Here is a 15,615-nt window from a genome sequence, read left to right as displayed (position 1 = left end):
TAGTTTAGAGAAATACAAGTTTATTAACTGAGAGATGAGTAGAAAGAATCCCAGACTCCTGGAATACAAATTTTGCCATACAGAGTTTGATCAGTAATCTGTCGTCTTCTGAGCTATATATAGCAATTTCTCCTCCTTCTGACCCACCATTTCTATCTTTTTAAAAGAATTAACTTCTGCTTTATCCCACGTAAGACCTGGATAGGATAGAATAGGAATAGGTATTCCTAGTCTTAGTTTATTCTTTGATTTGTTATGCATATTTTAACTACTTAGGACTGTATTTCTGCTTTTATATTTCTTACTCTCTGGGTTTTTTTTTTTGATTTTTAAGCCAGCAATGAATATCCTCTTTACAATTTCCAGAGCTTTTGTTCTTCTGCTCCACTTTAAAGTGTACTCAATTTTGTGATGTCATTAAAGTAAAATTTTATGTCACAGACTGCATATATCATACTGCAATATGTTTGGATATTTGTCCTTTATGATAATCTTTGCTGGTTTTGTGTTACCTGCATTGTCAGCAGATTGTGCAACTCACTCTTTCCTATGATAATTTGCATGTTTTATAACTTTTATATTCTGAAATTTCTTTTCCCCTCCTTGGTTAGTTGGATAATTTTATCACAGTGTTTATAATCCCTTCTCTTTATGCATCAGTAAGTACTGTAAAGACAGAAATTCATTTGATTTTTCTTTGTATAGAACCATTACTGTAGTGGTTCTTTAAGTGTGCTCCGTGGACTAGCAGCATCAGCATTGCCTGGGAACTTGTTAGAAATGTGAATTCATGGGCCCCATTCAGGTGTACTGAATCAGAAACTCTAGGTGTGGAGCCCATCAACCTTTGTTTGAAGAAACCCTCCACTCGATTCTGATGCAAACCAAAGTTTGAAAACCACCATATTGATATTTTTTGCTCTCAAAAGGTCTATTGGGCAAATGATTGGATGATTTTAAACTAAAAAGTCTGCTATTTTTCATTTTCACCTCCAGACTGTTATTCATTAAGAATGTAATGCTCCTGAAGAAGCTTGGTCAAAATTTCCTAAATCTTTAGGTATTTATCCATCAATGCAGCCACTTTTTTTTTTTAAAGTAGACTATATTTTTAGAAAAGTTTTAGATCTATAGAAAAACTGAGCAGATAGCAGAGCTGTCTCCCCCACTTTCCTATATTATTAACAGCTTACAGTAGTATGGTACCTTTGTTACAGTTAATTAACCAATATTGGTACATTATTGTTAACCAAAGTCAGTCCATAGTTCATTCAGATTTCTTTAGTTTTTACCTAAGGTCCTTTTTCTATTCCAGGTTCTCATCCAGGATACTGCAATACGATACATTTGGTTCTTGTGTCTTTAGCCTCTCCTTGTCTGATAGTTTATCAGGCATTTCTGGTTTTTCATAACCTTGATGATTTTGAGGAGTATTGGTCAGGTGTACTGTAGGATGCCCCTCTGTTTCAGCCTGTTGGGTGTTTTTCTTATGATTCGACTGGGGTTGTGGGGTTTGGAGACAGTTAGTTATTTTGTCTAGTTGTTTATAATAGCTGGACCACTTATTTTATGAAATGCTGCTTATTTTACTGAAACAGCAGTAGGCAGCGTTCTGGATTGAAAATGATGAGACACATTACCTGTATTTTTGTTATTGGGTTCTGACGCCTTCTTCCTTTACTCTATGTTAACTCCTCAACTCCAGCTCTCAGAAGCCTTTTTCCAAGAGCTTCTGGGGAGGGGCTAGGAGGGGACAGAAGAATGGGGGCATGAGTTGGAAACAGAAGGAATTTTGTTCTTTGACATTCTGCTCATCTCTTATCCATCTTAATGTTATTACTTAACCCAATGAACATATTCTCAGTTTGGCCAGGTCAGTGACCAAGTCTAGCTCTCGAATTCATCTCCAGAGGTACTCCTGAACTATTCAGTATTCCTTTGACCATTTGTGAAAAACTTTTTTTTTTTTTGAGACATTTATTTTGGTAGAAATTGTCTCTTCTGTTTTTCTTGGTTTAGAAATTTTAGTTTGGTTTTACGTATTAGAATTTGACTGCATGCAGAACTCAGCATGAGGTTCTCAGGATAACCAGCAGCCTATTGAATTCTTAACCTGTTGTTTGAAAGTCTATAATTAAAAGGCCAGGAGAATTACACCATTAGAATATTACATTAGTAGACTACAGAGCACTTAATGTTGGCATTTTGTGCAGGTCTGGATTGTCCCTTACAGAATATTTAACATCTCTGGTACTACCCGTTATGTGTGAGTACAATTCCCTAGACATGAAAGACAGGGAAATGCCGTGAGACATTTCCTAATAACCTGTCTGGGAGTGGTATTAATGTCTGGTTCAGTACTACTGCTCAGATTAATACTGTATGGTCAACATGCTACTATTAAGTTTTAGATGTTTAGGCCTGCTCCTGTCAAAACTACATTTATGGACTCTGGTATTATATTACCCTTGTAGGTTTTATAATTTTTTTCTTTTGGTGGTGGGGGATCTGTTTTAAGTTTAGTACTGATACTCTGTGACTAGCTCTCAGACTGTCCTGTAGCTAGAAAAATGTCGTTATATTCCTTTGTTGGTTATTGAGTTATCATCCATCAGTAATTGTTTTTGACTCAAATTCTGTCCTCATTTTTATACATTTTTGTGTTTTTAAGTGTTTACTATGTGTGTAAACTCTTCGGTTTACACGGTTAACCAATTACTGAACGTGATTTATGGCTTAGCTATAGGTATTTATATTATCAATTGAGTTTCTAGCATGTCAAAAGTAGTTGCAGTATTTAAAAATTAAGTCATAACTTATAAAATTAGATTTAGTATTTTATTTCTCCCTGTATGATTTAGTTATTCCAATGTATGTGATTAGTCTATAACAAACAATAAACTTTCCTGTATAAGCAGTAGTCATTAAAAATCAAAAGCAATTGTTTAAGACATTAAACAAGGTATGAATTACAAAGACTATATTTCGGAAGAGTACACTCAAATTTATGTATTATTTTCCCCTAAACTAGCTAGATCTTAAAAATACAGAAAAGTATATTATCAGAGTTTTTAATATATGCCATTTACTTTTTTTTAACTGATAAAGATTTGCAGTGTGGAGTCTTCTATGCTTAATTCAACTTTGACAGTACTGCATTGGACCACTTTGCATATGACACATCTTCAATAAGGCAGGATATTAATTTACTATTTATGTAAAATTATAATAGGAAGACTGTAATTATTATATCCAGAGTGCTTATTCATATCTTTTCTAGTTTCTAGAAATAGTGATATAGTCCTTGGGACTCATCTCCAAAAGTAGAGGTAGTTTAAGAAAATATATTAAATATTCATAAATCATTTGCTGTTTTCTTTCTAGTCAGTTTTCTGTGTAGAAAAGGTAGTAAGTTTTAAATGTCATAAAGCTTCTCAATCCTTTGCTGGTTAAAATCTGCATATGGCTTAGTCTTTCGATTATCTTTTCTGTGACGCACATTCTCATTTCAGCTTCCTGTGTTGTGTCATAACAGTAATTCAAATTTATGATTTATTGCCATATACTTTCTAATATTAAAAGGAACAAGGCAGCAATTGTAGTGTCATGCCATTCTTTCAGATCTGTTTTGAATTGCTTTCTATTATATGCTTTATCAGATTATAAATGTGACATTTTTTAAAGTAGATTAATAACGTGGTTGTAACTTTGTATTACAGTGTGTGTAGAAAGCTGATTTGAAATAATTTGATCAGTTATCAGAATATCCTAACCCATTTGATTATGTTTTAATTAAAAATCAAATAAAGAAACCTTTTAAGTGTGAATGTAAACCAAAGAACTTCTCACTGGAAGTCTTTAACAGAGTTATTTTAAAGACTGTGGTCGTCTCAGTGCAGAGCACATAAAGACATGGATTGGCCAGCTAGTTTCTGATTTGCTGGTTTTTTTTTTTCTAATTTCTTAAATTAACTGCCTTTAGATGTGAAAGCACTTTCATTTCAGTATTAAGCTCTCAGATTTGAAAACTATTAATAGGTGAATTACAAAATGATTTGATATGTATCATATAAGTAAAAATGCAGGTTTTCCTTTAGAATTTAGAAGTATTCTCAAGACACATTGAAAAACCGTAGTTCAATTTTTTGAACTTACTTTGAAAAAAAATTCAAACCTGCCAAAAAATTGCAAGAATAGTGCCGTTTACTCCTGGTGGATTCATCAGTTAACATTTTGCCTCATTTCCTCTCTCTCCCTTCCTACCTAGTCTCCTTCCTTACCTCCATTTTTTTTTTTTTTTTATCCATTTGACATAATTCTTTTCTTTTTTTAGCTTTATTGAGATATAATTGACAAATAAAATCATAAGATACGGAAGTGTACAGCATGATAATTTGATATTCTTATGCATTGTGAAAGGATTCCCCCACCAGGTTAAGTAATACATCTATCACCTTACACATTTCCCTTATTCCCTTTTTTTGTGAGAATGTTTAAGTTTTATTCTCTTAGCAAATTTCATTTATGTAATACAGTGTTATCAACTAATCATCATGTGTTACACATTAGATCCTCAGACTTTATTCATCTTAAAACTGAAAGCTCGTACCTCTGTCAGCCTTTCTCTATCTCCCCCTCCCCCCAGGCCCTGCAAACCACTAATTCTTTTCTTCATTAAAAATATATCATGTGTTGCCTCTCAGGATAGTGAATCACATACTCCTGTGTTTCACTGCTGTTATTTGTAGAGGTGACTTTCTCAGAATCTCCTTGAGAATATTTTGCTCAGCTTTCATTTAACTTAAATATAAGTTTCATTTTGAAAGATGAAAAGATACAGACTTTGAACCTAGTGTAAATACTGAAATATTTAAATTTAACAGAAACTATAAGTATTTGTTTTGCTGAATTAATGGGAGCAAAAATTGGAGGATATTTTGATTATGAGGTTGAACATTTTATAAGGGCTTTGTACTCAATCCTGGGAGTTTGTGTTCCATTAAACTTTTATTTGAAATGACTTCCTAATCTTGGACCAAAGAAACTTTTTAGTATTTGATATATGCGTGTACCAATTTTATTTTGGATTCAAAATACATAGGAAATGTTTCAAGTTAATATAGCATATATTCGAAAATTATTTTGGGGGGGAAATAGATGCTAATTTTAGCCACCTTTGTTCTGAATTAGGAAGCTCTGGAGGAATATGTGAAAAAAGTAAGCTCTATTCAGATGGTAAGAAGAAGTCCTTAAACACTGGAATTATTACTGTTCAGAACTATGGGTCTCATGTACCCCCCAAAGTCTCTCACATTACATTTGCTCATGAAGTTGGACATAACTTTGGATCTCCGGTAAGTGTTGCCTAATTTGTTAGATTTTTAAAAAGTTACTAATCTAATTTTATACGGTGTAGTTTTTGTTGTTGTTGCTTACAGTGAGAACAAGTACACATGAATGTTAAGTTCTTAAGTTAGAACACAGTAATGTACTTGGCCACAGTACTGGAAGAGAGAAAGATAGAATACTTGTGATTAAAGTAAGAAAATAAGCACAACAGTGCCAGGATTCTATGAAGGCAAGGAATTTTGTCATTCATTCTCTTCCATGTCTCCTGCCCCTAGAACAGTGCCTGATACATGATTCATTCATACATTTATTGAACGAGAATCACTTTCCATTATGTAAAGTACATTTTGAATGTTAGCAAATTGTGCAGTGGTTTTTTTGCTTGGTTTCTGTAAAAGCATTATTGGGGCTTACTAGATTTGTCTTTGTCTACTATGGAATGAAACTTTTAAAAAAGTCTTTCAGTATAATAGGCAAAACATTCTCTGACATAAATCTTAGCAATGTTCTCCTAGGGCAGTCTACCCAGGCAATAGAAATACGAGTGAAAATAAACAACAGGACCCAATTAAACATATAAACTTTTGCACAGCAAATGAAACCACCACTCAGAATGGCCATCATTCAAAAGTCCACAAACAATAAATGCTGAAGAAAGTGTAGCGACAAGGGAACCCTTCTACACTGTTGGTGGGAACTTAGTTTGGTGCAGCTATTTTGGAAAACAGTATGGAGATTCCTTAAAAAACTAAAAATAGACTTACCATATGATCCCAGAATCTCACTCCTGGGCATATATCCAGAAGGAACTCTAATTCAAAAAGATACATGCATTCCAATGTTCACAGCAGCACTATACACAATAGCCAAGATACGGAAGCAGCCTAAATGTCCATTGACAGACGACTGGATAAAGAAGTTGGGATATATTTATACAATGGAGTACTACTCAGCCATAAAAAAGAATAAAACAATGCCATTTGTAGCAACATGGATGGACCTGGAGAATGTTACTCCAAGTGAAGTAAGCCAGAAAGAGAAAGAAAAATACCATATGATTATCACTCATATATGGAATCTAAGAAAAGAAAAAAGAAGACACTAATGAACTCATCTACAAAACAGAAACAGACTTGAAGACATAGTAAACAATCTCATGATTACTGGGGAAGGATGGGAAGGGATAAATTTAGGAGTTCGAGATTTGCAAATGTTAACTTCTATGTATAAAAACACATACCAAACAAATTTCTTCTGTATAGCATAGGGAACTATATTCAATATCTTGTCATAACCTTTAATGAAAAAGAATATGAAAATGAATATATATACGTGTGTGTGTGTGTGTGTGTGTATGTGTATGTGTATATATATATATGACTGGGATATTATGCTGTATACCAGAAATTGACACATTGTAACTGACTATACTTCAATTAAAAAAATTTCAAAGAAGACTGAAAAAAATAATAAAATCTTTTGCCCTTTATATAAAAAAAAACTTTCAGTATGAAAAATTTATTATATACACAGAAGCAGAGAAAACTATTACAACAAACTCTGATGCTCATCATCCGGGACTGGGATCAGCAAACTTTTCCTGTAAAGGGCCTACTAGTAAACATTCTACGTTTTGTTGGGGATAACAATTGGTCCCTGTTGTGTATTTTTCTTTGTTGTTTGTTTTACAATCTTTTAAACTTGGAAAAATCATTCTTAGCTTAGGCCATGTAAAAATAAGGTGCAGGCTACGATTTGCCAACCTCTGATCCAAAGTCAGCGATCACCAAGATTTTGTTACGTCCCCTTTCTGCTTTTCTTTCTTATTCTTTGTAAGATATTAGAAACAAATGCATTCATCCTTACATATTTCAGTATGCATCTCTTAAAAAATTAGACATTTCTTCCATAACCACCACATGGTTATGATACCTGACAAAATTAGCAATTGTTTGATATCATTTATTTTATTTTTTTATCTATCTATCTATCTATCTATCTATCTATCTATCTATCTATCTATCTATCTATCTATTTATAATGGATTGAACCCAGGACCTTGTGCATGCTAAGTATGTGTTCTACCACTGAGCTAGACCCACTATGCCCTGTACACCCTGTTTGGTATCATTTAATACCCAGTCCATTGTATTGATTTTCAAGGGACCTAAAGTTAATACACAGAGAAGTACAAAATACTGAAAGATATTCTGTCTTTATGATTTTGGTAGGGCTCATTAAAATAAGTTCGGGAAATTTGTATTTCAAAACTGTATATAAATTTATTTTACTTGTACCTTATCACATCATGTAAAAATGGAAATTTTTATGACTTTAGAAAAAATTGTATACTTATAGCTTAAAATTCTGAAACGCACTTACCTAATTTCCCCTCCACTTTGTAAAATGTAAGTAAGGTACTCTCTAAGTTGGAAGTCTTTTTTCTAAGCCCCAGTCAAAAATTGATAGATTATTATCAGTACTCTTGGATAAAGTATTTAAAATGTGCTTAATCTCCCTACTTTTTGACTGCTTTTGTGATCTGTTCTTAAAAGAGTAATTGAAATTTTAGAGATGGAATTTTTGGAGAACTGTTGTTCATGGTTAATTTGCATTTTCAAGGGCAGTTAAATGTCCCCTCTACTCTCCCGGTCCCCCTGATCCAGTCCTTACCAGGGGAAATTTAGGACCCTTCTAACTATTCTTCTTTCCTTTAGTCTAGGGCCTCTCAAATTTTAATGTGCTTACAAATTCCTGAGGATCTTAAAATACAGATTCCATTTCGGTGGCCCTTAGTCTAGGGTCCAAGATTCTGCATTTCTGAGACTTTCAGGTGATACTGGAGCTGCTGGTCTGTGGACCACACTTGGAGTAGAATATCTAGTCTATTCTTTTTTCACCTCCCATCTAATCTATCCTCTACCAGGTTGCCAGAGAGGTGATTTTAATACATTAAAGTTATATTACTTTTTGCTTATTGTTTAATGGATAAATTGGTTCACATTTTTTGCCTACCTTGCTATCTTTTCCTATCATACTACTTTTAATGATTCTCCCATGCTCGCTTACTCCCCATTCTTTTGTGTATGTTGTTCATGCTACTGTACATAAAGACAGTAGGTGCTTAGTAAATATTTATTAAGTAATATAATAGTGAGATCAGCCAGACCATGAATTCCTGAGCCTGTCTCCTTTGACATCTTTACTAAAATCTGTCTTTATCCCTTATGTTTATTTATCCTATCCCAAATGTTTATTGCAGACTTCTGTTAACTACTTTATAAGCTTTTTCTGGGAAGTTGTAATAAATGAGACAAGTTCCTCCCTCTCAGTATGAAGGTTTTAATATTTGTTTACTCTTAACAGATTAATCTTTGTCTAGATAGAGTTCTAATCGTTCTGTGCATGTCACATATTTCTGCAGCCTTACTTCCAATACCTGCTGGTATTGCTGATACAGTTTCTTTATCCTAGCATTTAGGGTTTTCCATAATTTGAGTTTAAGTGTATTTCCAGTGTTATCTCCCCTTCCCTGTCAAATTAAATAATTTATAGTCCTTTAAAACTTTACTTCTGTTGGGAAGCCAATTCCTTCCCATACCTGCCTATTGAAATCTTAATCCATGTTGTTACATAACATAAATTAATATGGTCCTTTTGTCAGACAGTTTGGCAATTTATATCAAGACCTTTAAATGTTTGACTTTTTAACTCAGTGTACTCTACCTCTGGGAATCCAACTAAAAGAAATAATTGGAGTAAATTTTTAAAAAATCAAAATAAAAAAGTATCCCTTGCAGTTAGACCTTCACTGATTTTTCCTTCCCTTCTAAGACCGTGGTCCCTAAAAGAGCAAGTTATCTTCCGCCTGACAGTCTAAAACAATTGTAAAATCTGTTCTAAAGTAGGACCTTCATTGTTCTTCCGATGAGAAAATTACATTTAATCAGATGACCTAAAAACCTTTTTTTACTTCCTGTTTATGTAACTCTATATTCTGTTTGACAGCATGATTCTGGAACAGAGTGCACTCCAGGAGAATCTAAGAATTTAGGACAAAAAGAAAATGGCAATTACATCATGTATGCAAGAGCGACATCTGGGGACAAACTTAACAACAATAAATTCTCACTCTGTAGTATTAGAAATATAAGCCAGGTTCTTGAGAAGAAGAGAAACAACTGTTTTGTTGGTATGTATATTTTCCCTACATTTAGTATGAATATTTTTAAACATTCAGAAAACTTGAGTTGTATAGTTAATACCTTTGTACCTGCCACCTATATTTTACAGTTGTTAATACCTTAATGGATTTGCTTTATGACATATGAATCAGTCTGTCCATCCTTCAGTCCATTTTTTTCTTTTGAGGTGGGGGTTGCAATTTAAAGTGGATTGTGGATATCAGTATACTCCTAAACACTTTACGCTACATAAGTAGAGTTCAAGATTATTTATTGTTCTTTTTAAAAATTTTTTCATAAGTGAAATGTACAAATCTTAAGTTCACCATTTGATGAGATTTGACAAATGCATTTACTTTTGTAACCCAAGCACATATCAAGATACATAACAGTTCTATCATCCCAGAAGGTTCTTTGATTTCCCTTCCCCATCAATCTCTGCCCCACCCCACCCCAGGCAACCACTATTCTATTAAACCATAGATAAATTTTGCTTGTTTTATTTCATATAAATGGAATCATTCAGTTTGTACCCTTATTTGGAAGGCTGCTTTCACTCCGCATAATATTTTGAGATTCATTATTAGTATTTGTACCATTTTATTGCTGAGTAGAAGTACATTATCATGAATACATCATAGTTTGCTCATCCACTCTCCCATTGGTAAACACCTGGGCTTTTCAGGTTTGGGCCAATATGAACAAAGTTGCTATGAACTTTTTATTTGTGGCAAAATATATATAACATAAAATATATATTTAAACTAATTTCAAGTGTACAATTCAGTGGTATTAAGTACATTCACAACGTGTGCAACTATCACTGCTTTCCATTTTCAGACTTTTTAAATCACTCCAAAAAGAAATTCCGTAACCATTAAGCAGTAACTCCTATTCCCCTCTCTCCCCAGCCCCTGGTAACCTCTAATCTGTCTTGTGTCTCTGTGAATTTGGCTCTTCTAGGTACCTCATATAAATGGGATAATACAATATTTGTCCCTTTGTTTCTGGTTCACTTCACTTAGCATAATATTTTTAAGATTCATACACGTAGTAGCATGTATCCAAATGCCATTCTTTAGAAATAATGTTCCAGTATATGGATATACCACATTTTGTTGATCTATTCATCTGTTTTGCCTCTCTTGTGGCATTTAATATGTTCTGAATATTCTATTTCATACTATATTATTTTTAGGGGGGTCCTTATCCTGTTTCACAAGATTATAAATTACTTGAGGGCAAACACCCAGGCCTGCTCACCTTGCACATAAACAACACTCTCAAAGATGAGTTAAACATTAACGATAGCAAAGGATAAAGAATTGAGGAAGACTTCCAGATAAGCATGGCCTTTTGATTTTTTTAGCTGCATTTTTTTTTTGAGGTATAATTGACAATACTATGGCCTTTTGTTTTTAATTGAAATTTATATAGAGATAATTTAGATTCACATAAGTTACAAGAAATGATAGAGATTGCATGTACCCTTCACCCAGTTCCCCCCAATGGTAACATCTTGCAGAACTGTATAGTACAATATTACAAGGAGAATTTTGACATTGATACAATCCACAGATCTTATTCACATTTCACTTTTCTGTGTGTGTTTAGTTCTTTGCAATTTTATCACGTGTAGGTTTATATACCAATAACTACAGTCATGATAAAGAACAGTTCCATCACCACAAGAAACTCTCCATGTTGCCTTTTCATAATCACATCCACTTCACTCCTGCTGTTCCCTCACCTGCCCAACTAAATTGTTCTCCGTTTCTAAAATGTTGTCACTTCAAAAATGTTATATATATATATATATATATATATATATATATATATATATATATATATATATATATATGGAATTGTACAAACTGTAACCTTTGGGAGTGGCTTTTTTCACGCAGCATGATTCCTTCAAAATTAATCCAAATTGTTGCCTGTGTCGCTAGTTTGTTCCTGTTTATTGCAGGTGTTATGTATGTTCCACAGTTTGTTTAACCATTCATTTATTAAAGGGTATCTGGGCTGTTTTCAATTTTTGGTTGTTAGGAATAAAGCAGCTATAGACAGGGTTTTCATGGGAATATAAGTTTTCGTTTTTCTGGGGTAAATTCCCCCAAATCCAACAGGCCCATCATTTGGTAATTGTTTTTATTTATATGAGACTACTGACCTGTTTTCCAGACTGGCTCTACTGTTTTACATTCCTACCAGCAGTGTATGAGTGATCTAATTTCTCTGTCTCCTTGTTAGCTTTTGGTTTTTTAATTATTTTTATTTTATCCATTGTGATAGGGTATCTCATTATAGTTTTAATTTGTATTTTTCTGATGACTAATAATATTGAATATCTTTTCATGTGCTTATTTGCCATTTGTATATCTTTTTTGGTGAGACATCCATGTTTCTTGGCCATTGAGGTTTTGGGTTGTTTTTTTTTTTCTGTTGGGTTTTGAAAGTTCTTTATAGTCTAGATGCTAGTCATTTGTCAGATATTGGACTGCATATATTCTCTTTCTGTCTGTAGCTTATCTTTTCACTCTCTTCACAGAGCAAAAGTTAAATTTTGATGAGGTTCAAATGATCAGTTTTTACTTTTATTGATTGCCTTTTTCTTTTAAAGCCTTTTTCTTTTAAAGGGGCAGATTAAATTATATTGATGTTACCATTTTTATTGTTTTTATCAGTGGTAGTTTTTCTAAATCTTCTTAATGTAGAAGTGTTACATAGATTTTTCACTTGTAAACTGGGTTTTTACAATAAACTTTCTGAAAATGACTTTTAAAATGAGCATATTGCTTTGTAGGTATTATGGGAATACCTCTGTGTTTAAATTGTTAGCAAATAGCTGATTTCAAGTAATATTTCTATATGAGATGAAAATGAACATGTAGTAAATATTGCATGAAAGATTTTCTGACTTTTATCATTTTTCCCTTTCTCCTAAATTACATGTCACATGAATTATAAAATGATTATTACTAGACTTGAGAAAGCCCATCATTATTTACTTAGTGTATATGTGCATGTGCATGTTTCTAGTTTTAGAGAACAAAGGAGATGGTTTGGAACAAAAGAGGGATGAAGCTTCAGTTACCACTAAAATCTGCTTTAATATTTGATAAGATTGAACTTTATTAATATAAAGCTAGCTGTTCTAGAATATTTTTCATTCAGGTGTGCCTGGTTTGGGCTTCCTGCTTTGAGATAGGTTCTCTTCTGCTTACTCAGTTCTCAGTTTGAAGCCTGTGCTACAGCTGTTTTGCACATTGATTTGGTGTAGCAGAAAGAAAAGATACACCAGATTTTAGATCTAGGGGGCCTGGGTTTGTGTTTTGCTCATACTAGGTAGGGCATATGGTTTCCAGCAAGTCGCAAAATCTCTGAAAGTTAGTTTTCTTTTCTATAAAATGAAGACATCTGATTCTTATCATTGCCCTGCAGATGCTAGCATTTGTGATTTTATGTTCTTACTAAGAGCATAAAATTCCTGTTCCAATTTTAAACTTCACTGACAAAATCAAAGAACTCAAAAAAAAAGAGCCTAAAAATCTTTATGAAATTATTCACTATGCTTATTAGTCCAGACAGTCTAACCTTAATGAGCTAAGATTTGACCTGATATTGTTAGACTGCAGAAATACAAAACGTATAAATAATACATGGTTCTTCCCTTAAGGAGCTTGGTCTAGCTGAGGAGCAAAACTAAAATATATTAAAAAAAAATTACTTATTGACTGGGATACAGTCAGCCAAATAGAATGTGGGAAATTCCGTAGGACGAAATGACCCAATTTCTTTAGCAAATAAGTAGTGTAAAAATTAAAAGAGAGGAGGGAATCTGTTATATATTAAAAGAATTTAAGATACATGTCAGCAAAAAGCAACCATGGGAAGAGAGGCTGGGGGAAGCTTGTGCAGAACTTGGTTCAAATAAACCAATTGTAAGGAAAGCAATGAGGAAAATTGAAAATGGATTGGCTATTAGATACTATTTTGCATATTATTAATTTTTTGAATGTAGTAATGGTATTATGGTTATATTTAAAAAGAACTCCTTATCTCTTAGATTCATCCTGAAATATTTGTAAGAACACATGAATATAGTAGATGAAGTTGTTTACAGCACATTGTTGATAATTGTTAAAGCTAAGTGATTGGTACTTGGGAGCTCACTGTACTTACTCTTTTATTACTTCTATATATATTTGGAATTTTCTAACAGAAGAGGTTTAATTTTTTTCTGCCTGCTGAAGCACTAACTTACTTTGTATTTATGTACTATAAATAGTGCAGTCATTGTTCAATAAAGCGCAGTGTGGCATGGCCTAAATAGAATGCTGCCACCTCTAGAAGGGATCTTAGCAAGGACCATCAGGTCAAATTTCCTCACTGTACAGATTAAGAAACTAAGGCCCCCCCAAAAAGGAAAGTGACTTTCCTAAGGCCACATTGCTTGTTAGTGACCGAGCCACTGTTAGATCTCCAGTTTCCAGATTCCAAGTTTGTTCTGCTTTTCTTAGATTCTTCAAAGTTTTCCTTTCTCCTTTTGTTTGAAGCACTAAAGAGTTTATGAATTTTAAATAAAATTAATGTTGCGTACAGTGCTTACTTTGTCTTGTTTATTTTCTTCAGAATCTGGCCAACCCATTTGTGGAAATGGAATGGTAGAGCAAGGTGAGGAATGTGATTGTGGCTACAGTGACCAGTGTAAAGATGAGTGCTGCTATGATGCAAACCAACCTGAGGGGAAGAAATGCAAGCTGAGACCTGGAAAGCAGTGCAGGTACCTTGCTAATCCCAGCGATGTTACTGTTCTTTCCATCTGAAGGCAGTTATGACAAACTTAAAACTGAGATTAAGAGATGCATATGGTTTTGGAACTTTGTTTTTGTTTGTTGTTGTTTTATTTTTCTGGAGGAGCATGATTTAGTGCACTGATATTGGCAGATTGAAGTACTTGTAATTGTGCATTGGGTATTAAAAAAGGACATGCAAAGGACACTGAATAAAATACATGTTATTTAATTCCTAACTTAAAAAAATGTGACTTTAGTTCATATTTTTAGAACCTTAAGTTTAAATATTTAGGTAAGGTGGATTCTATACACTCTTGTAACTTAGTGTCATATAATTATTTCACTTGTCAAATTATTTTGGTAGTGATAGATAAAAGCACTAGAATATTGTTTGTCCAGTACTTTTAAAATACGTGTTCTGTGTATCCGAGTTTGATTTTAGCATATAAATATGAGAAATTGATAAATTGACCAATGTATGGTGTATCTATGAAAAACAGTGATAACTTGCCTCATATTTAATCCATTTTCCATTATAGCCTTTTACTAAAGGCAAATAGAATAAGAATACTGAGTATAGTATGCCTTTATTATTAAAACAAGATACTTAATCACTTTCTGCACTTATTAGGACGTTGAAATTTAGTAGCCTCTTATTCCAGTATTTGAAGTTGTATAATAGTAGCATACTTACCATTTAAAAGATGAGATTTATGATATAAAAATTAGGACCGTATCTATATATATAGGAAATATCCCAGCAGTTTTCCTTAATCACCTAAATGTTTTTCTAGTCCAAGTCAAGGTCCCTGTTGTACAGCACAGTGTGCATTCAAGTCAAAAACTGAGAAGTGTCGGGATGATTCAGACTGTGCAAAAGAAGGAATGTGTAATGGCAATACAGCTCTCTGCCCAGCGTCTGATCCTAAACCAAACTTTACGGACTGTAATAGACATACACAAGTGTGCATTAATGGGGTAAGCATTTAATTTCATATGTTTTTAAATTAGTTTTATGAAACCTGCTTTTTCAGAATCATAATTGTTGACACTTAAAACTACATGGTAAAAGTAATTAATCTTGATTCCTGTTTCAATGATATCCCTGTCTGTTTCCTCACAAAGCCGTGAATGCACCGCATGGCTGAAGTGCCTGGTGGCATTCCGTTAGTTGTTGACTTGTCTTTCATCTTTCTACTGCTTGTGTTTGGTGTTCTCTGGAGAAATACAGTTCTATAACTAGGCATGTGACTTCGTACTGCTTTTAAGTTTTATAAGTT

At 33.4% G+C, this 15,615-nt stretch overlaps 1 protein-coding gene across 2 annotated transcripts in view; it reads left to right on the top strand.

The window, feature by feature from the left end:
• The window catches only part of ADAM10 (ADAM metallopeptidase domain 10), a 108,219-nt gene that overhangs the window by 77,465 nt on the left and 15,139 nt on the right, over window positions 1-15,615 (top strand). For both annotated transcript variants that reach the window (XM_074366202.1, XM_074366203.1), the window contains exons 9-12: window positions 5,191-5,354; window positions 9,358-9,541; window positions 14,172-14,322; window positions 15,130-15,313. In XM_074366202.1, coding sequence (XP_074222303.1) covers window positions 5,191-5,354; window positions 9,358-9,541; window positions 14,172-14,322; window positions 15,130-15,313 — 683 coding nt within the window. The remainder of the gene's footprint in view (window positions 1-5,190; window positions 5,355-9,357; window positions 9,542-14,171; window positions 14,323-15,129; window positions 15,314-15,615) is intronic.

The sequence above is a fragment of the Camelus bactrianus genome, chromosome 6 (genome assembly GCF_048773025.1).
Source record: "Camelus bactrianus isolate YW-2024 breed Bactrian camel chromosome 6, ASM4877302v1, whole genome shotgun sequence".
Taxonomy (NCBI): Eukaryota; Metazoa; Chordata; class Mammalia; order Artiodactyla; family Camelidae; genus Camelus; species Camelus bactrianus.
Note: the sequence above shows the minus strand (reverse complement) of the source record. Positions and strands in the feature narration are given on the sequence as shown.